Raw genomic sequence first — 21,580 nt, 5'->3', positions numbered from 1 at the left:
CAGATGTCATTTCCAGGTGGAAACATTTAAGAACCAGTGCATACTCCTCCATATTCTCCCTCCCCCAAGTCGTGATTTTTTGATTTGGAGGCTCCAGAAGACTGAAGCATCCTGGGATGCTAAGTCAGTGTGTGGGGGAGAAGCTTCCTGGAAAACCTCTGAGGTTTTGGGTTTGTTGTGATCATAGCCTATCTTACCCTAGACTAGACAGGGGCCAGGCCTGGAGGTGGCACACATTCCATCCACAGTCCATTGGCCAGGACAGTCATGGAAGGCTGAGAAATAACTTCCAGCTGTATGCTTGGATACCTGAGATTCTTGATTCTAAAAGTTGAGGATTTTCATCAATTTTGGAAGATTCATCACCTTTGTCTCTAAATATTTCACCTGCCCGACTCTTTGCTCTCCTTCCAGGACTCCAGTTAAGGCTGTTTGAGATTGTCACACAGGTCTAATGCTCAAGTTTTTTGTCTTTTGATCAATTTTACAAATCAATTTGATGAACTATGACTTTTTAGCAATTTGACTCTTCCAATCAATGACTGAAGTAGCTCTCTCCATTTAACTTTTTAAAAATTTCAGCAACATTTTACAAGTTTTAAGGGTAGAGTTTTTGCATATATTTTGTTAAATTATTTAAATATTTTTAATGCTACTGTAGTAGATGACTTTTTTTTAAATTTCATAGTTTGTTAGTTGCTAGTATAAAGAATGAATATTGTTAAAATGACCATACTGCCCAAGGCAATCTATAGATTTGATGCAGTTGCTATCAAAATACCAATGGTATTTTTCACAGAACTAGAACAAATAACTTCAAAATTTATATGGAAACACGAAAGACCCCAATTAGCCAAAACAACTTTGAGAAGGAAGAACAGAGCTAGAGGGATCATGCTCCCTGACTTCAGACTATACTACAAAGCTACAGTAATCAAAACAGTATGGTACCGGCACAAAAACAGACACATAGATCAATGGAACAGGATAGAGAGCCCAGAAATAAACCTATGCACTTATGGTCATATGGTCAGTTAATCTACGACAAAAGAGGCAAGAATATACAATGGAGAAAAGATAGTCTCTTCAATAAGTGGTGCTGGGAAAACTGGACAGCTGCATGTAAAAGTCTGAAATTAGAACATTCTCTAACACCATGTACAAAAACAAACTCCAAATGGATTAAAGACCTAAATGTAAGACGGGATCCTATAAAACTCCTAGAGGAAAAACATAGGCAGAGCACTCTTTGACATAAATAGCAGCAATATGTTTTTGGATCCGCCTCCTAAAGTAAAGGAAATAAAAAATAAACAACTGAGGTCTAATTAAACTTAAAATATTTTGCACAGCAAAGGAAACTATCAACCAAACAAAAAGATGAGCCACCGAATGGGAGAAAATATGCAAATGATATGACCAATAAGAAATTAATATCCAACATATATAAATAGCTCATAAATATTCAACATATATGAACAGCTCATACAAAACAGCAACATCAAAAAAACCAAACAACCTGATTAAAAAAATGGGCAGAATAACTGAATAGACATTTCTCCGAAGAGTAAATGCAGATGGTCAACAGGCATAGGAAAAGGTGCTTAACATCACTAATCATCAGGGAAATGCAAATCAAAACCACAACGGGATATCACCTCACACCGATCAGAATGGCTATCCTCAAAAAGAACACAAATAACAAATGTTGGCGAGTATGTGGTGAAAAGGGAACCTTCATACACTGTTGGTGAGAATGTAAACTGGTGCAGCTGCTTTGGAAGACAGCATGGAGGTTCCTTAAACTAAAAATAGAGCTACTATATGATCCAGCAATCCCACTGTTAGGTATATATCCAACAAAAACAAAAACACTAATTCGAAAAGATAAATGCACCCCAATGTTCATAGCACTATTTACAATAGCCAAGACATGGAAGCAACCTAAATGTCCATCAACAGATGAATGGGTAAAGAAGATGTGGTATATATACGCAATGGAATATTACATGGCCACAAAAAAGAACGAAATTTTGTCATTTGCAGCAACTTGGATGGACTTGGAGCACATTATCCTAAGTGAAATAAGTCAAACAGAGAAATAAATACTGTGTGATATCACTTATACGTGGAATCTAAATACAACAAACTAGTGAATATAACAAAAAAGAAGCAGACTCACAGATATAGAGAACAAACACTGGTAATGGCTACCAGTGGGGAGAGGAGGGGGAGGGGCACCCTAGGGGTAGGGGAGTGGGAGGTAAAAACTATTGGGTGTAAGATAGGCTACAAGGATGTATGTTACGACATGGGGAAGATAGCCAATATTTTGTAATGACTGTAAATGGAATGTAACCTTTATATATATATATATATATACACACACACACACACACACACACACACACATAAATAAATTTATTTATTTTTGATTGCGTTGGGTCTTCGTTGCTGCATGCAGGCTTTCTTTTTTTTAGTTGCAGCGAGCGGGGGCTACTCTTCGTTGCGCTGCACAGGCCTCTCATTAAGGTGGCTTCTCTTGTTGCAGAGCACGGGCTCTAGGTGCGCAAGCTCAGTAGTTGTGGCACATGGGCTTAGTTGCTCTGCAGCATGTGGGATCTTCCCGGACGAGGGCTCAAACCCGTGTCCCCTGCATTGGCAGGCGGATTCTTAACCACTGCGCCACCAGGGAAGCCCCAGAATGCAACCTTTAAAAATTCTATTAAAGGAAATGGAATCAATTTTTGTACACTGATCTTTTATCCTGTAATCTTACAGATTGGCTTGTTAGTTCTAGATTTTTTGGTAGACTGAACAGGGTTTTTAGTTGCATGTGTATCCAATGTTTTTATTAAAGCATAACATGGGCCACCATGATTCCAGCGCCTGAAATCAATTTCCTTATTTCTCTGTCCAGCTGCTAAACCAATGCCATGTATTTTTTTTTTGCGGTACGCGGGCCTCTCACTGTTGTGGCCTCTCCCGTTGCGGAGCACAGGCTCTGGACGCACAGGCTCAGCGGCCATAGATCACAGGCCTAGCTGCTCCACAGCATGTGGGATCTTCCTGGACCGGGGCACAAACCTGTGTCCCCTGCATCGGCAGGCGGACTCTCAACCACTGTGCCACCAGGGAAGCCCGCCATGTATTTTATTTTAGCTGTTTGCTACAGCCGTACCTCACTTTCAGGAACTAATGTCTATATTAGTCAGGGTAGGTTAATTGCTGTATAAAAAATCCTAAAATTTCAGTGGCTTAAATATAATAAAAAGAGTTCTTTCTTACTTTTTGTGGTTTTGTCCAAAGTGGTTTTATTAGGAGGTCATTAAATCATCAGTGATCTGGGCTTCTTCATCAGAGTCCTTCATCAGTTCTTCCACATGTGGACAGAAATTTAGGGGAGAGAGTGTGGATCAAAGTATGTGAGTTTTGTTTTAGGGGTCAGGTCTGGCTATATTTAACTGCAAAGAAAGCTAGGAAATATAATCTAGTCCTGTACTCAGCAAGAACAGGAAATGGCTACGGGGAATATCCACCCAGTCCTTGCCACATGTGGCATTATCCCCATTTTACAGATAAGAAAACTGAGGCTTGAGAGGTTAAGTGATCTCCCAGCTTTTACAGTCATAAACAACAGAGCCTCGAACTGAACCCCAATATGGCTGACTCCAAAGTCATGCTCTGAATCGCTCTGCTATGGATAATGCTTTCTCTCCTACTGACTCACTGGCCTGTGCAATCTTAAGACTTGTGGCAATCTTTTCCCCCTTAGAAGGGTTTCCTCCAAGCATCCACTTTTTCCTTCTGGTTCTGGCTTTTATTAATGGGTAATTTGTTCGCTTATAAGCATCCTGGTCCACGGGCTTAGTCTTCAGCAGATAAAGAGTCTGAGAGCCATGGCAATAAGCCATAAGAAGACATCGAAACAGAACACAAAGAGACATAGAAGCAGATATCAAGTGGTTTACTGACAGGGTATCTGCCCTCCAGTGTTGTTTTACAAGTATTGTCAAATGCAAAGTGTCTCAGTAGAAGAGACCACATCTATAGATCAGCGCGTGTAAAGAAAGCACTTAAGAATGGGAATTAGGACTTCCCTGGTGGCGCAGTGGATAAGAATCTGCCTGCCAATGCAGGGGACACCGGTTTGATCCCTGGTCTGGGAAGATCTCACGCGCTGTGGAGCAACTAAGCCCGTGCACCACAACTACAGAGCCTGTGCTCTAGAGCCTGCGAGACACAACTACTAAGCCCACGTGCCACGACTACTGAGCCCACACGCCACAACTACTAAAGCCCGGACGCCTAGAGGCCGTGCTCCGCAACAAGAGAAGCCACCGCAGGGAGAAGCCCACGCACCGCAACAAAGAGTAGCCCCCCACCCCCGCTTGCCACAACTAGAGAAAGCCCACGCGCAGCAGCGAAGACCAACGCAGACACAAAAATAAAAAATAAAGTGTATCCAAGCTGCTTTAAAAACAAAAAAAAGAATGGGCATTAGATGGCCTCCTTACCAAACCAGCCTTGTCCTGCTGTCGCACAGCCAGCCAAAACGCTGAGACGCCGAAGTTCACAGCAAAGAGGGTTCTTCGCAAGGCAACCGAGCAGAGAATATGGGAGAAAAATCTCAGATCTCAAACCTGCCTCCCCAAAGGCGAGGGGCTTGGGGTATTCACGGGATGACGAATAAAGAAGCAGGGCGGTGTGAAGCGCGGGCGCACGGGGAAAGGTTATGGGAAATAGGTGCGGGAATCATGGTTCTGCGCAGGCGTAACTAAGCTACGGGTCCCTGCAGGTGCCCAGCTGGAGAATCGCCGGTCCTATCCAGTTTTAACTGGTTAAGCTGAACTAGAGGCAGCTGCAGCTCCAAGTTCCTGGAAAACAACTCGGGCAAAGATCTTGCTGTTCGGGCTACGTGCGGCTTGGAGGCCACGCAAGCGTTAAAGCGATCGTGATTAGTGAAGGCAGGTGGAGTGGATTTGACTCATCACGCACCGTTTCAGTCTCACAGAACTGGAGGACTGTCTCGCTCCTGGCTGTTTCTTCCCTATAGAGTGAGGATTAGGGTTGTTGCTGAACAGTGGGTTTTTTCCCACCCTCAAGCAGTGCCAGGCAGTGTAAGGAACATAGATCTTCTAAGGAAGATCTATTGGAGGCCGTTTGCATGGACCAAGTTGGACCTAAAGCGTGCCAGGGGGGAGGGGGGAGGGTCCGAGGGTCCGAGGCTCCTTCGTTAAAGCTGAGTACTGGCAGAAGGGAGGGACTGCGCACAGTGAAGAGGTCATGAGGACACCCACCCCACCAGTGTTACATTTACCCTTTGCTCTTACTGTATTCTCTGCTTTTATACTTATATTCGCTTAAGCTTAGCTATTCCAGGAAAGAGTTAGAAAACATGTAAGTCAGACTCTTACAAAAAAATGTAGTACACCTGGCTGTTTGGAACCGTCTCTTGGGCACGACATCCACTACACAACAACGTGCCCCCAAAGCAAGGGGAGCTTGGTGACGTGGGAGCACCTCCCCCCAAGGCCAAAGCCCCAGTGGGCAGAGTCCCGAGCTGGCTGCCGGGTGAGAGCACCATCTATCTGTGGCTTGGCCCTCCTCCAGGGGCTCCTCGGCTCTGCTGGGAAATAGCACTTGTTATGGGCGTCTAGAACTCTGCTTCCTGTTCATTATCAGTTCAAGGAAAGAATCTGTTTTTTTAATTTCCCCAGTATTGAATGTGCTTGGAGGAACATATTGAGCGCAATACGTTTGTCTTTTCACTTTAGATTCATATAACTTGCTGGAGACGCTGGTGGGTAGATCCTTAGACACAGCTGCACTGCATTCCCCTGTTGACACGCTCTTATCTCACTTGGAATATAGGGTCTGCTTCTCCCTCCATTTCCATGGACTGTGATCCCTGGCAGTGCATTTCTAACTTAAAAAAAAGTATGTTGGAAGCATTCTGAATTCTGTCACAATCTTTGGCATGGGTTTTTATGGAACTTGAATTTTGGTTGAGTTGCATTTAACCTTGGCTGCATTTAGGGTTTATTAGTATTACCTGAATTCTGGGAGACACGGAATTTGGAGGGTGGGAAGGTGGGTGGATTGGACAATAACACGGGCTGAGTAGTTTATTTATCCAAATATTTCTTGACTTCCTACTCTGCCCGGCAGGGTAACAGATGCCCTAGAAATAGAGATGAAAGACATATCCTTACCTGCAAGGATTTTGTGGTTCCATGGGGAAGGAAAATCAGGAAAGAAAGGTTGACAGTATGGCATAATGAGAATTACGCACAAGGGGTTGGGAACCTGGGCGAGGGACACCCACCTCATCAGGAGCCTGAGGATAAGCTTCCCAGAAAAATGACTCAGGCTGGTTCTTGAAGGGCACAGGTGTGAGAAAAGCAGGAGGATCCCAGGTAGGGGGCGGATGCTTGACAGAAAGAGCTCTGGATACAGGAAGGGATGGGGTGGGCGCAGGGCCTTACTCCTCTGAGGCTGAAGGGAGAAAGAGGTGTGAGGCACAGGTTTGTGGGAAGGGGAGGGGTTGAGAGAGCCCTGCGGTGGCCTGGATTTCTCTGGGTTACTCTGGAGGGTAAGGGTTGGGGGTGGAGAGAGTGGTGGGTTTCCAAGTAGCCACAGATGGAGCGGATGAGCACAGACGCTGGCCCGAGGTTCCCGCAGTTCTGGGAGTCTGGGTGGAGAAGCAGAGCTGTAGATGGTTGAAGTGGGTAGCAGGGAGCTGAGGGTATGGCTGAGAAGATGGGTGGAGTTTAGGCTGGTTGGGGACCTTGTGAAACCAGGAGGCACAGAAAAGGCAGGCCCAGGAGCCTGGCAGTCCTCAGGCCCGAGAACACTGGCCATGGAAGCCAGGATAAGAGGGCTGGGTGAGGATATTGGAGTTGCTGGGAGTGTTAAAATGGTGCAGCCGCTGTGCAAAAGTCTGGCAGTTCCTCAAAAAGTTAAGAATTACCATACAATTCAGCAATTCCACTTGCAGGTGTATGTCTTAAAGAATTGAAAGCTGGGACACAGATGCTTACACACCAGTGTTCAAGCAGCATGATTCACAGAAGCCAAAAGGTGGAAACCACTCACTTATCCATCAACAGATGAATGGATAAACAAAATGTGTATACATACAATGGAATGTTATCAGACTTAAAAAGGAATAAAATTCTGGTATACACTATAAGATAAATAGATGAACCTTGAAAACACTGTTGAGTAAAATAAGCCATACATAAAAGGGCAAATATTGTACGATTCCACTTAAATGATGTAGCTAGAGAAGGGAAATTCAGAGACAGAAAGTAGAAGGGTGGCTGCCAAACAGAAGGGGAAATGGGGAGTTATGGTTTAATGGGCACAGAGAGTCTGTTTGGGATGATGACATTTCTAGAAAGAGCTAGTGGTGATATTTGCACAACACTGTGAATTTAATTAATGCCACTAACGGTACACTTTATTTAAAAATTTTTTAAAAAAAATATTTATTTTTTATTGAAGTACAGTTGATTGATTTATTTGTCCGTGCCCCGTGGCATGCGGGATCTTAGTTCCCTGACCAGGGATGGAACCCGTGTCCCCTGCATTGGGAGCTTGGAGTCTTAACCACTGGATTGCCAGGGAAGTCCCTCTAACAGTACACTTTAAAGTGGGTAAAATGGTAAATTTTATGTTATGTACTGACTTTACCACAATAACAATAATGTTTAAAAAAATGACTGCTGGGGCTTCCCTGGTGGTGCAGTGGTTGAGAGCCCCTCTGCCGATGCAGGGGACACGGGTTCGTGCCCCGGTCCGGGAGGATCCCACATGCCGTGGAGCGGCTGGGCCCGTGAGCCATGGCCGCTGAGCCTGCGCGTCCGGAGCCTGTGCTCCGCAACGGGAGAGGCCGCAACAGTGAGAGGCCCGCGTACCGAAAAAAAAAACCACACAAAAACTGTTGGAAGGGTGAGAAGGCCGTCAGAGGGGATGGTGACTCACCGTGGTGGAGCTCCGGTGGGCCGTCCCGGGGAGGACCTGGTGGTGAGGCCGGCGAGCTAGAGGCTGCCTGGCACTGAAGTCTCGCGAGAGGGCAAGGCCCGGGTGCAAAGGATGTCGGCTCCGCACCCAGATCCGGGATGAACTTGGGAAGCTCTTCGGATGGCAGGTGACAGCAACGCCTTAGGCCTCAGGGGTGGAGCTGGGGAGCCGTGAGGGTTGGAACGGCTCGGGAGAGTTAGTGGCAGTGAGCATGCTGCTCCCCGCCCTCCACCCAGCTGCCCGGAGCAGGTAGTGAAACGACCTCAAAGCCCGCCCTCCACCGCCACACATAGTGGCAAATTTTAAATGCAGTGGTGGGTTGCGAACATGTTCAGAGGTATTGAATACTCTCCGGAGGGCTAAATAACTTACAAAAGATGTGGCTGGTAACGATAACCTCTGTAGCCTCAGAACTGGTCTGGTTCTAGAATAAACAAGCATGCCAGGCTGAGTGTACAGTGATTCCAAACAGTTTAATGTAATTCCAAGACAAAGTGTGATTACATTTCTACACATATACAATATGCATATGTGAGTTTACAAATTTTAATTAATAACTCGTTTCACCTCAGAGACCGAAAAAATGATCAAAAAGAAACTGTAAGTAACAAGCTATAACATAGTTCACCACAACGGGACCCCCCTTTCTCACCCTACAGTTAGTAATATTACAATTAAAATAACTATATTCTTCTATAATTTTTTTCTGTTAAAATCATCTCATAAATTTACAATGCTATTATTAGTTTCCAAGACTAATATAAATTCACTCCATTTTTCTACAACGAAAATGATCATTAATTTAGAAGCACACGACGTCATGATGAAAAACACAAGCATTTTAGTAGCAAGGACTTGATCAGTTAAGAATTATTTTTCTTGTAAAACATTCTAAAGCCAAGTAAAATATCCATTCTTATACCTATAATATGAGACTAAGGGATAGGTTACATATAGGCCTACAACACATTGGTTTGTCTTTTTAAAAAAGTAGACATTTATAAATAAAAAAAGAAAAGAGGGACAATTCACATAGGAAAAAGAGGTACACGAGAAAATACTGTTGCACGCAATAATTTTCACAAAGATTAACATGGATTAACACTTTTTATTACAGAAACCGTACAGTGAAGGAACACAACAGGCCAGGGCTTCCATAGGGTAATTGAGCTGAGATGACCTGGTAGAGAAAGATCTGGGCGAGATGGCCCTGGGGAGGAACCGCGTTCCTGGGACCGGTGACCGAGCCTCACCGGGCCTCCTCTTCCCTGCTCTCATTCTGGGGAGTGCGGCTTTCTATCCAGGGTGTCCTGAATTTGTGGGCAGTTGAAAGGTAAACATTTCTACAGATCCGTTCTCTTTCCATCCTAATGGATACCATTTTTGGAAACATGATATAATATCAGAGGCTGCAGCTCAATAACATGTGGTCAAAGCAAAACAGGATGGAAAATTCCGGTCATTCTGATGTGCTGCCCCCCTCACTCATCTATGCCCTTGTCGCTAGGGACCCAGAGAGCAGCGGCTCCCCTTTGGGGCCACCTGCCTCCACTGTGGCAGGGTGGTGGCCGGGGCCCGGCGCCCGGCCTCAGGCCACGTGCGAAGGTGCAGCCTGGGCCGCCCCGGGCTCCCCCCATCCACCACCCAACGCTGACTCCGACTTCTAAAAGCTCCTCTCCCCCCTTCATCCGTAAAGCTATACTTTTCCTATCAGAAATTTGGTTTGATATATATATACACAAACATATATATCAGCATCTATATCTATACAGTGATTCTACTAGACTGGAAACTCTGCTGCCCCAAAGTATGACTTCCTGGTCTACTTCATTTGGTTAAAAAAAAACGCACAGAAAGAGGATGAGGAGATGCTTTGGGGGCCAGAAATGATTGTGCCCTGGGAAAGCCACAGAAGAAAGCTTTAAATGAGCAGTAACACAACAGTGAAAGGGTGAAAGGTGACAGGGGGAGTGAGACGGTGGGGAGAAACCATGCGCCGCGGTGGCGGCGAACAGGAATATCTGCAGGAAGGGAGGAGGGTGGGGTGAGGTGGGGACACTTTAGGTTCCATCCATAAGTCACAGAAAGCTACGAAGGATGGGCGTGGTCAAGTCACTTTCCATCTCCCAAGTTCTTCCTGAGCCAAACTATTAAAATAATAATTAATAATAATAATAATAACAATAATAACAATAATAGTAAATCCATTGCCCCTTCAACCAAGCAGGCGAGCATCTAACAGGGAGGCAAGACCACCACTCACAAGTCTAAGTGGGTCCTTCTTCCTGGCTCTTGAGAGCTTCCCGGGAGTCCTGGGTGCCTGGGCACGGGGCTGTGGTGACAGCAGGGCAGAGGCCAAGGTGGCCACAGGGACAGTGACCCAACACAAGAAGGGGGGAGGGAGTGCCAGGATGTTCGTGTGGAGGCTGGCTGAAAGGCAACCAGAGAGCGAGGGCAGAGTCCTTTTTCAGATACAGCGTAGTTACTTAAATAAAAAAAAAAAAAGCCAATTTCTATACCTTTATTTTTAAAAAATATGATTAAGCCCCAAAGACCATGACATAAAATTCATTTGGTTAATTAAATCAAAGGGAAAAAACCAAACAGAGGAAAGCAGAGGATAATTAGGAGGGGCAAGATGAAAAATATTTTACAATGACATTTCTAACCAAAAACTGTGGTAAGAGCATACCATCAACAGAGTTCACAGCGGAAAAGCAAATGCATTAAAAACAACCACCAGTTCGTTCCCTGGTCCCAGGTGTTCAGCAGTTTTCAAGATGTTATCTGCTAAAGGAATGCCCTTCAGATCACAGCAGGTCCTCTGCACCAAGGTTGTGGCACAAGAGAAAAGAAGAAATGAACCAAAACTCTTAGGGAAACTGGCTCCTGCATCATGGTGATGGGCCCTCTCAATTATGACCTCTACTCGGACGGATCTCACTGCTCCTCCCCCCCACCCCCATTGCCCCTCGGTCCCCAGTCCCCTCCTCCCCCACTCAGCAGCACTTACAATCTCTAGCAAAAAATCTAGATCCCACCTCCTAATGACCTAGGCTTTAAAACGAAGTTTGACAAAGAGTGAAAAGGAAACACAACCTTTTACACTTATTTTGTTTTAAAGGAGAAAAGGAACAAATGACAGCAGATAGATGGAAAACCCAACCAATAAGTATGGGCACAGGGGTGTATGACTCTCCCCTGCAAAACGCCAATCAGAATATTGCTGGGGGCCCAGAAATAGCAGCTGTACCTTCGGGGCCACCTGAATCCCAGTGTCTTCTACTGCCCGGTGACTGGAAGTCAGTGGACCGATGAATAAATTAAACATTCAAATCAAGACAGAATCAACAAACCAGGTATCTGTTCTCTCTGCCTCTTCCAAGATGTCAAAGAGAAGGCCTTGACGACCAGTGTGGATACAACGTGGCAAGAGATCTTCGCATCTGGCCCAGGCTGTGGACTCACCCCTTCCCTGCTCGACCTGGAAATCCTTTCACATTCTCTCATGTTCCCATGGAAACCAGTAATATGGAAGGCTACACAACAGTATGGGTAGAACACACCTGCCTTGGGGTGCCTTGGGGGAACGTGGCCTCCAACTAAAGAGGCGAAATTGCTGGGGTTTGAAGATGTCAGTTATAAACAGAAATTTTCTTTAAAAAGTACCAGTTTACATGTAAACTATAAAACACTTTAACTATAAAACGTAGCCAGAAATATGCTTAAGTATCCACAGTCAATTATTTAGTTCACGCATTTTAAAATGTGACTCTCTTGATATCTTAGAAGCCTAACAGCATTTTACAGTAGCTAAAAACATATATACTTAACATGTGCATTTGAAAATCACATTTGATTACAAAACACAAGGAATAATCTCTTCCTTGGTTCCATTTTTGTTGTAAAGATTACCTATTTTCAGAGTTCACTTAAGCAACAATGACCAGGGTGTGCATTAATCGTTATTTTCAGCCCACACAGAGTTCATAGTCTTTTAAATCCCAAGATCGAGCTGGCTACATGATTTCAAAAAAGGCTATAACCAGGATGAATGCCCACATTTGAGGTAATTATTGCCATCAGGTCACAGTTTGTGTAAGATAATGTATCTAAAACCTTCTTTAAAAAAATCTTCAGGTGTTCTGTCAGAATTCCAGAATACCTATTGAATGAAACCAACCAGGATCTCAAATTCTGATCAGCTGGGTTTGCTTCCAATGGAATTTAAGTTCTAGAAGATTCTAGAACTTGTGTAAACTACCTAAGAATTTAGGCAAACATGCCTGGAGCCAGTCAATAAAGTAGTTTTTAAAGTAAAAAAAGAAACGAAAACCCCACCCCAAACAACTGAGGAGATGTTTCATAACAAATGGTGATAGTTTTCTAAAAAATTAAAAATCTAGTCCTAAAGCATTTCTAAATTCTCGCCACCTTTCAAGCAAAGTAAAAATCTTCTGTGTTACTATTAATCTCATGCCTCAGCAAGAGACTCTCCTTCCTTATCTCCTGAAAGTTGGCTAGCTTTTCTCAGTTTACACAACTGTTGCTTTCCATTTCTTTGAGAAGACTATCTCGAAAGAAAACTTTGTTCCTCTTTCTGAAAGTCATCTTGTCTTTCTCCTTCTTCTTCTTCTTTTTTTTTTTTTTTTTTTTTTTTTTTAAGCACAAAGAAAACAGTTCCTGGACACCAGACCCACATACGGTATTTACAAATTTGGTGTGAATCCCGCATCTGGTTCTACCCAGAGCTGAAGAGTGGATCGATTACAGAGACCAGAGTTGTCATATTTATCAGTGCAGTAAAAAATAGCATTTTGAAAAAAATATATACCTTTAGTATTGCCTTTCTAGAATTAACTATAAGCAAGAAAAAAAATTATTTTCTTTTTTAAAGAAAAGAACACTTTTTTTTCCTTCACTCTTATAAGAGTTTGTTGTAGCAGCACTACTAAAGCTAATTGGTACACTGGAAAGGAATAGAAAATGAACTCTACTATGAATCAAGAAACTCCCCTAAGATTTTCTCTAAAAGTCAAACTAATTCTGCCCCTGCTGTTTGGATCCAATTCAGGACTCTCTCTACACACAGACCTTCTGCTGAGTTCCAGGCATGGGGCAGGGGTGGCACGGGGCAACGTTCCTTCGAGACCTTTCTTCGCTCACACACCTAGAAGACAGCCGAGGCTGGTGTCTGCGAGCTCGGTTCTGGAGCTGGGCAGGCCCAGGTTCAGGGCTAGGCTCCCCTACTAGCTGTGTGATCCTAGGCTGGTTACCAGCTCACCAAGCCAGCTACCTCATCTGTAAGGGGACTAGTACTGCAGATTTCATAGGGTCGTTATGAAGACCGAAGGACATGGGATAAACGTGAGCGACTGTCAGAACAGTGTTTGGCACACAATCAATGGGAACATCATTAGATGGTTCATCAGAAACACGAGGCCACTTACTGATGCTAATTCAAGAAGTGAAACAATTCATATTTTAGTAAAGGTCTGATTAACAAAAAACTTCACTAGAAACTTGGGGATTTGGGGCCACCATGGTATTTTCTTTCCTTTAACGCATGCTGCTTTCTTAGAGGGTCAGCTGTCTCATCAACTCCTTCCTCTGTAAATGGGGGAGGGGGTGTTGTAAATGGCGTGGATCTGAGGGCGCCATGAGCTCACACAGGGCTTGGCACGAGCCTGGAGTACTGAAAGCACTCAGCAAATGGTGGCTCTTATTCACTGGAGGGATGTGACAAGTTTTTACCAAGAAGAGACAGTCAACGTAGCATTCTAATGCAAGGGCCTGTGATTAGGGGCTCTCGAAGGCCTGCAGGAGTCAAGCTGGGGCACCAGGAAGCTCCCTGCTGGTAGAGGTACCCAGAGCAAGCGTGCCCCACAGGAGGGTCGCTTCTCTGTAAATTCTCACTGGGTCTCACGGGAAGAACTGGCTTGGAGCTGGCTCTCCTGGGCTTCTGGAAGCTGCAGGAAGGATGTGAGCAGCCTTTCCTAGGTTGGGTCGCTCTAGTGAGCGAGGGCGCCGAAAGCCTCCAAAAGGTTTCTACTGCGTTTAAATGTCATTTCACCGTCTCCACTTCTCCACTGAGTCCAGTCTGTGGAGATCAGAAGTGAGCGTCCTAAGGCAGCAAAGCACTGACACCCCGAGTCCGGCCCCAGTGTGCACCGGACCCTGATGCGGCCGCACCTCCTGGCAGAAGGTCTGCTCTGGCTGATGCCCGAGGTAACGTGAGGTTAGTTAAGCCCACAGATCCGTGCGGTGCCTCCAGTTTCCCAACAGCAGCAGCATTTAGGGTTACGAACCTCCACTCCTCTTACAAGATGAGCACAGTTTTAAAATAAAAGCAAAAAAAAAAAAAAAATTCCAAGTCAGGATAGAGACGAAAGAGGGAGACAAATGGGATCGCATCTCTGACAAAGTCATTATTGCCGGGAGAGGAACGCCACTCTGTCCATATCTGGGGTGTCTTTGAGAAGGGTTCTTTGGCTAAAGAAAGGAAGACTTTCACTTTCCTTTCCAATTTGGTTAGGACAGCTCAGGCCTGCTCAACTCTGAGGCTTCCCCATCTGAAATCTGTAAGACACACCAGAAGGAAAAGACAGAGAAGAAAAGGGAGGGAAGCATGCATGGCCCTGGCTGGCATATTTCTTGGCAGAATTGCTTGGGCTGGCGTTGAGCGGCACCCGGCGAGGCCCGCGACCTGCGGAAGGAGCCCCGGCCTCTCTGCCGCGCCCTCCCTGCTGCTTGGGGGCACCTCGCTTTCCTCTTCTGTCTGTTTTCTGTCCCAGCAGCTGCTGAACAGGCCAGCGAGAGCCCCACATCCTACCCTGCCCCAGCGCCAGAGAACCCGGGAGGAAAGCTGGGGTGAGCCCGTCGGCGCACCGCGTTTCATCAACCACAGCCCATCAGCAATAGCTCCGTAAGCCTCCTCATCTCCTTCCTCCAGTTTCCAAGAAAGTTTGCTCCACTCACTCACACGCATTCACACAACCCAAATCCTCCACCGCAAGCTTGTTCCAAAATGAGTGTTTGCAACACCAAAGGTCTGGTCAAGGGAAATCCGCCCGTTAGCAGCTGGGCTGATCTCACCTTCCCTTCCTTACATCCCACAATCTGGTGTTTGGGCGGGTTGAGTCTTCCAGGGTGAAGAGGACAAGGCCAGCTGGCTCCCACAGCCCGCCAGCCACCCACCGCCAGTAAGGCTGGAATGCAAATACAGTCCAGGAGACAACCGCTGGTTGACCCCAACCCTTCTCTTCCCTCTGCACTCCATCAACCACATGTTCCACTTCGCAGTATTAACTGGCACCAAGCCTCAGACTCTCGCACCCATCGGCCTGCTCACCCCTCTCCTTGGAAACAGCCAAACCATCACGGAAGAGGCACTAAGCGCAGAGATACGGGTGCAAATACCCAGCGGGGTCTGCGAGACCCCACCGAGCAGAAGCAAATCGACCTGCGGTCCCTAAGGCTCCAGTTACGAGGTTCTCCTTGCCCGGTCCTTTTCAACCTTCCCTTTTAGCCTTAACCACGTTTCCTCAGTAAAGAGAGATGGAGTCAATTCCAGAGCAGATGATGTTCTAAGTTGTTTGCGATCTAAATAAGGACTAGGTCTGCATTCCTCTACGTGAGAGCTGGGTCTTAGGGACGGGCAGCCTTTTATTCATCCTATTTGCCAGGGCGACTCGGAGTTGGAGGGCAGGATGGGAGCCGGGGCAGACGCTGAGGAAGCCCACGCAGGGGCTGGCCTCTCCCACTGGGGTCTCCTGGGGCTTCGGAACCACAGCTCTGTGCTCGGCTGGAAGAGGAAGGCAGATAGCGACTCGGGGAGGGCGCTAATGTTTGCTGAGCGGCTCTGGGCTGGGCATGGCCTGGTGTCTCCCTTCATTAGCTTCAGTGAAGCCAGCCATTCCAGACCTTCCTTTACCCACCCGGGGCCCGGCAGTTTCTGGGTTTGGTGGGTCGCGTGTAGGCACCTCAAGCTGATTTAAAAAGCCCCATGGCACACAGCACCGTGCCTTAAGGGGCACAGTCGGAGCCCCGTGGGCCTGGCTCGAGGCCCCACTGTGCCCCTCCGTCGGCCAACTATTTCAGGGGGGCAGCAGCCTGCAATGTCCAAGGAGCTGCTGGACTTTTGTCAGTGTTCCTCTGGCCTCCTATTAACCCTCCACCTTTTTTTTGGCTCCACAGTTTGTCCCTACAATTGTGTGCTGAGAACATGTACCGGGGTTCGGGGGGCACTGAAGAAGTGGGCAGTGTGGTTAGTGAGAGGAAGGGAGGCTGACGTTTCCCAGGGGAAGGTACCACCTGCCTAGCACTTTCCATCAGCTTGTTTACCTCCAGTGGCTTCTAGGAGGGGTCAGTTATCTCTGCACTGAAGGATGTAAGCCATACTCCTGGTGTGCTGATGGGAAAAGGGGGGACATTTGGGAAAGGGGCTGAGTCAGCTCTGGGCAGAGGGGAGTTTTTTTTTTTTTTTTGCTTGACAGGTCAGTATCAGACACGAGGCATGCCCGGGATCTACTTAGCAGGTTTCAGAAGCACAGGGGACATGGGAGAGGACCACGGCTAAGGGTTCAGCCCATGAGATGCCTCCTCAGATCTCCTCTCAGGCCACTGAGAATCTAGAAGAATACAGCATTGATGGTGACCATGGACCATGTTGTCCAGAGCCCAATCTGACCTATACAGAGATAAAGGCTTTGATTCTTCAAACTTTTGTTCTGTGGTGGATATTTCTTGACATTTTCCTAATTCCTGGCTCTTTCCTTTCCTTCTTTTTGTTTTTTGGTCTGACAAAACTAGACATCTGCATGTCCCTCCTGTTTACTCAGATACTCACAGATGTAATAAAATAAATTTAAATATTAAAGAGAAAACACAAAGAAACTTGGAATAAATGTGCATTTTAAAACCCCAACTAAAGTATCAAAATGATGATTACGATAATAATTACAATGGTAATAACCAAAATAATTAGTACAATAATATCTTTATGAGCAGCACGAAACTTTCATTCCTGATCTGGAAGAAAAGGAAAGAAAATATCAGGTGAAAGAGCAACTTCCAACTTAAGTAGACAAAATAATTTTCTTTAAAATGGAAGGCTATGTTGTCTTTTCCTATAAAAGATCAGATCTAGAAAGGGCTGGAAGTGAACTGTACAAGGGGGTCCAGGATGCTACCCAATAAGGCAAAAATGCTGGCTCATTGCAGCCAAGACTTCTGTAACTGAGCGCGGGAAGATCGGACGGGGCACTGCTGCCCTCCGGATGCCAAGAGTCCAGAACAGAGATGGTTCCCCAGGCTGGCGCGGCTCTGGGAGCCCTCTGGCTCACATGTCCTCCAAAGACTTTCCTCCCCTCACTCTCTCTGGACAGACCATGTTTCTGTCGTCTGAGAACGACGGCACTTCCCCATGTCCGGATAAAGACGTATTGATCGTGGCACCACGAGGACAGAATCTTGTCCTGTTGCCAATGGCTCCCCGGCGGGCCCGCTGGGTACCTGGGGCTCTGCCCGAGCCTGCCCTGCCTCGAGTGGGACATGGTGCCCTTCCTTCCTTCCGGCCTAAGGCTGGGACTAGGCTGGTTCCAACCTGGGGACCGATTTCTTTGTAGGATAAGTAGCATTTATGCTTGGAGAGGGGAAATTTCCAGAGTTATTTCACATTTCACAGCTAAGAGCTAAGGTAAGGGCTTGGCTTCGTTACTGAATTAGGTCAGATATCACGATAAAAACACCTTTCACAGTAGATCGATCGTAAAGGGAGACCACAGAACGAGGACAGAAAGTGAGGGAGCGTGAGGACGGACTTCTGTCCGAAACTGAGAGCCATCTCTCTGCACCCTGGAAACTTGGCTTTGGGGTCAGTTAAGGACGCGGCCTCAAGAATCAAACCATTAGGACCACCCTTTCAAGTCCCACTGATGACCAGACAGCGTTTCCCAACATTCACGTATTTCAAGAATAATTTGCTATGGACAGAGTGACCCCTCTGCCCTCACCCCCACCAGTGTTCAAAGCCTGAGAAAAATTTCAGAATGTATCAAAGGTGCAAAGAGGGCAAAGGGCAAATTTCCTTGGAAACTGAACTGCCCATGGGAGTGTTTTCCAAAGTGCAGTACAGGACTACATGGTTACCCTCATAAATGTCCCTCCAGCCTCTGCCCACCAGACTCCTCAAAAACCAAAAACGAAGGCGTTCCTTGGGTAGGCCTGGGTAACTCGAGGAACGATTCAGCAGCAAACGACGGCTGATGGCTGTCTACAGGGGGAAGGACCCGGCAAAACGGTGAGAGCAAAACACAGCTGGTGGAACCAGAGGAGAGGGGGCAGGGCTGCGCGAGTGAAGCGGGGCAGGGTGGGGAGGGGCGCGAGTCTGAGAACACGGGGCTGGGCCCGCTACCAGGCCTCCTCTCCATCCCGCGGACAGCAACAGGGAGGCTGTGCCAGGACTGGAGGCTGAAGGCGGCTGCCCGGCAAGGCCAACATTCCTAAAACAGAGATGGGACCTGCGGTCCCAATGAATGGCAGAGCCCCTGCCCTCCCAACCCTGGGGGCAGAACTGGGTGAGGGTACAGGGTGGGGAGTCTCTCTTGCTCTGTCTCCAAAGTAAAAGTCATCCAAAGCCATCACCATCGTCAGATTCACCCACCACCATCCATCTCGCACATCTCTCTCCAGATCCACGGGCTCACCTAGCCCCTGCCAGCTGCCTGACACCCCTCTGCTAGCAAACAGTCCAGGAAAGACAACAGATATTAAAATAAAATAGAAATTAAACAAACAAACAAACAAACAAAAAAAAAAGAGGAAAGACCAGAGTAAAATGTTGCAACAGCACAGAAGAAGGGCTGAGATGATGTGACTCGCCTCAGCCGGCTTCTTGGAGTACCGTGGAAGTAAACCCTCAACCGCGTCCCCGGTCGCTAAGGCACTAGGAGGGAAAGATGTAAAACCAAGTCTGCGAGAGCCGGCGGCGGTGCCGGGGACAGGAGCGCGGCACCGCGGGCACCCGCGCGTGCACCTGGACCACGGCGCGGGTCACGTGCCTAGGTGAGATCGCTCTTCTTGTGCAATTACATTGAGGAATAGTCTCTTGGTATCGTTGGGGGTGAACACAAAGTAGCACAGACAGGTGCAGACTGCGACATCTACCAGGGTGCCGGCGACGCCGCGGGCCCTACGCTACGTGACGAGGGATGGACTCAAAGAGAAAAGAAATCTTCAGAAAAGAAAAAAAATCATTAATGACATTTGAGGAATATCATTGCTTAGGGATTTATCCAGAGTGCTCAGAAAGAGAAAACGCGCCCTCCTCTCCCAGGGGTCCTCCTTCAGCCCGGCTGCCCCCATTGCTCCCAGCAAGTGGGCCAGATCGGGGCTTCCCCAGCCCCGGACCCGCCCCCAGATACCAGCCTCCTCCGGCCACGGCCTGACCTTTCTAGACGGTTGCTGACCCTTTAGAGTTCTGGAAAAATCCCTAATTCTTACGTTCAATCATTAAAAATCTATTGGATTTTTAATCCAATAGATTAAAACTCGTATCAGGTGTCCCTGACAGCAAATTCTTAAACACCACTTGCTGCCATACGAAAATAATCTTTGAAAAATTCATAAAGTTCTTCAAACACTGGGCGGCCCCCCTCCCCCCCAATTTCTGGAATCTTCCGTGGCTCTCTTCTTCTCCTTTCCAGTCTGGTGCAGAATGGGTTCGTGAGCTGTGGTTTTTTGTTACTGACGTTTTCTTTTTTTTTCTTTTTCTTTTTTAAAATAAAAAGCATAGATTTCCCCCCCTCCTTAAATCCCTTCCTTTTTAAAATGTTCTCTTCTCCGCTCTCAGTCCTCCTACTTCCTAGTTCAAGTTTCATTTGTGTCCCGTCCCTGCCCCCTGCTCCCCTCCCCTGCCCCGTTTGCATTGTTTCTGTGCGGCACCTTCAGTATAAAAAGCCCAGCTCCCCCCTCGTCCCTCCTCCTTTCTCTCCTACCCTCTGGCCATCCTCCCTCCCCTCCCCTCCCCTTCCAGTGTTTATATGTAAGGGTACTGGTTGACCTTGGCGGGGCTCAGTGGGTATCCAGTGTAGACGGTGGAGGCTGGAGAGGCGCTGATGTAGGTCTGGTGGGCGAACTGGGCTGGATACTGACTCGGGTGGATGGTGGGCGAAGGCAGGACCCGGGGGCCCATGCTCACGGGGACCTGGTGGACGATGCTGGCTGGGTAGGCGGCGTGCTGCACGGTGTGACGCGCCGAGCCTTGGGAGGCCACCAGGTGGGCCACGGTGCCAGTGGAGCCCAGGGCGGCGGGCGCCGTGTAGGTGTAGAGGTGGGGCTGGGCGGGGAGGTGGGCGGCGGCGGCCAGGTGCGGGTGCACGGTGCCGTGGCTGGGGCTGTTGTGTGGGAAGGAGTATGGCGCCTGGGCCATCGTGGGGGTGATGTAGGCCTGCTGCCGTCGGTGGCTCCCCGTGCGATCTGCGGTGATGTGCTGCTGAGCCTGGACGGGGAGAAGCACCAGGAGAGGGCTGCGTCATCAGGGCTGGACACGCGCACGCATGCGCACCCACGGGAGAGGCCGCGAGGGGCGGGGCGGGGGCGGGGGAGAGGGAGAGGAGGGAGAGGCGGGGAGTGCGGAGGAGAGCAAGGTGGGGAGGAGGGGGCGGGGGGAAGGCGGAGGGAGAGGACGGCAGGCGTAACAGAAGACGCCTCCCTCGCGCGCCCGCGAAGTGTCAATTAGCCTGGGCTGAGAAGGAAAGCCGTGCCCAGCCATGCTCCGGGCTGGGTGACACTCAGAGCCAGACGCAAAGGGAACGGGAGCCAGTAGGTCCCCCGAAGGCATCCTGCAGCTGTGAAGTGTCGAAAGGAGCCCCTTCCTCTCTCACCGTGAAGTCCTGCTCCCTAAACTGCAGGCTCTCAGACACTTCGCTGTCTGAGGTCACAGGTACACAGGAAGCAGCCCTCTCTCACCTGGAGAACCTAAGTCATGACACGGACGCGGCCTCGGTTTACAGCCAGGGGCACCGCTTCCGATGAAGGGCTTCTCAACACAAACTCCCCCTTATCTTACCTCTGAGCTTCTAAGGAAACAGGGCCCGCAGTCCACTTTGCAACTCGGACCTGAGTGACCCTCTACACACAGGCTGAGCGCTGCCCGTGGAGACCCTGTCTTGTTCACATTCCCCTGAATGTCACCCACCTTCTCCGAATCCTCCGGCTCTTTTCCTGGGTGTGAGGTCCCTGTAGGAGGCCTCCTTCACTGTAATGACTCGCTAGGCCCAGCATGGCCGGACCATGGGACCCAGACGCAGTGTTTTACCCTTTGCTGGGCCGAAATAGCAAGACGTGGGCCAGCCTATTTTTAAGCTCTGGCACCACGTCACTAAGTACTTCGGAGCATCAGACGAGTCATTTTGCTTTGGGCCGGCTCTCTGTGAATCGGGGATCCGCCTCCCCCAAGGTGACCCACAGCAGAACGAGAACACCAGCGGTCACTCGGGGCGCCTCCTGCCGCCACGGGAGGGGCTGAGTCTCCGGGAGGTGGGCAAGGGTC

At 48.1% G+C, this 21,580-nt stretch overlaps 1 protein-coding gene across 8 annotated transcripts in view; it reads right to left on the bottom strand.

Annotated features, from left to right (window-relative positions):
- Positions 1-2,412: 2,412 nt before the first annotated feature.
- HIPK2 (homeodomain interacting protein kinase 2) overlaps positions 2,413-21,580 on the bottom strand; it is a 200,581-nt gene continuing 181,413 nt past the window's right edge. For 2 of the 8 annotated variants that reach the window (XM_049715069.1, XM_049715064.1), the window contains exons 15-19: positions 20,090-20,527; positions 8,401-8,452; positions 6,329-8,188; positions 3,289-6,184; positions 2,413-2,722 (exon numbers count right to left, since the gene is read on the bottom strand). In XM_049715069.1, coding sequence (XP_049571026.1) covers positions 8,046-8,188; positions 8,401-8,452; positions 20,090-20,527 — 633 coding nt within the window. In that variant the 3' untranslated portion in view covers positions 2,413-2,722; positions 3,289-6,184; positions 6,329-8,045. Of the gene's footprint in view, positions 2,723-3,288; positions 6,185-6,328; positions 8,189-8,400; positions 8,453-8,482; positions 20,528-21,580 lie in introns of those variants that run through there. The other 6 variants (XM_033432346.2, XM_004272144.4, XM_049715065.1 and 3 more) reach the window with 5 other exon arrangements.

This window comes from Orcinus orca, chromosome 9, assembly GCF_937001465.1.
Source record: "Orcinus orca chromosome 9, mOrcOrc1.1, whole genome shotgun sequence".
NCBI classification, from domain to species: domain Eukaryota; kingdom Metazoa; phylum Chordata; class Mammalia; order Artiodactyla; family Delphinidae; genus Orcinus; species Orcinus orca.
Note: the sequence above shows the minus strand (reverse complement) of the source record. Positions and strands in the feature narration are given on the sequence as shown.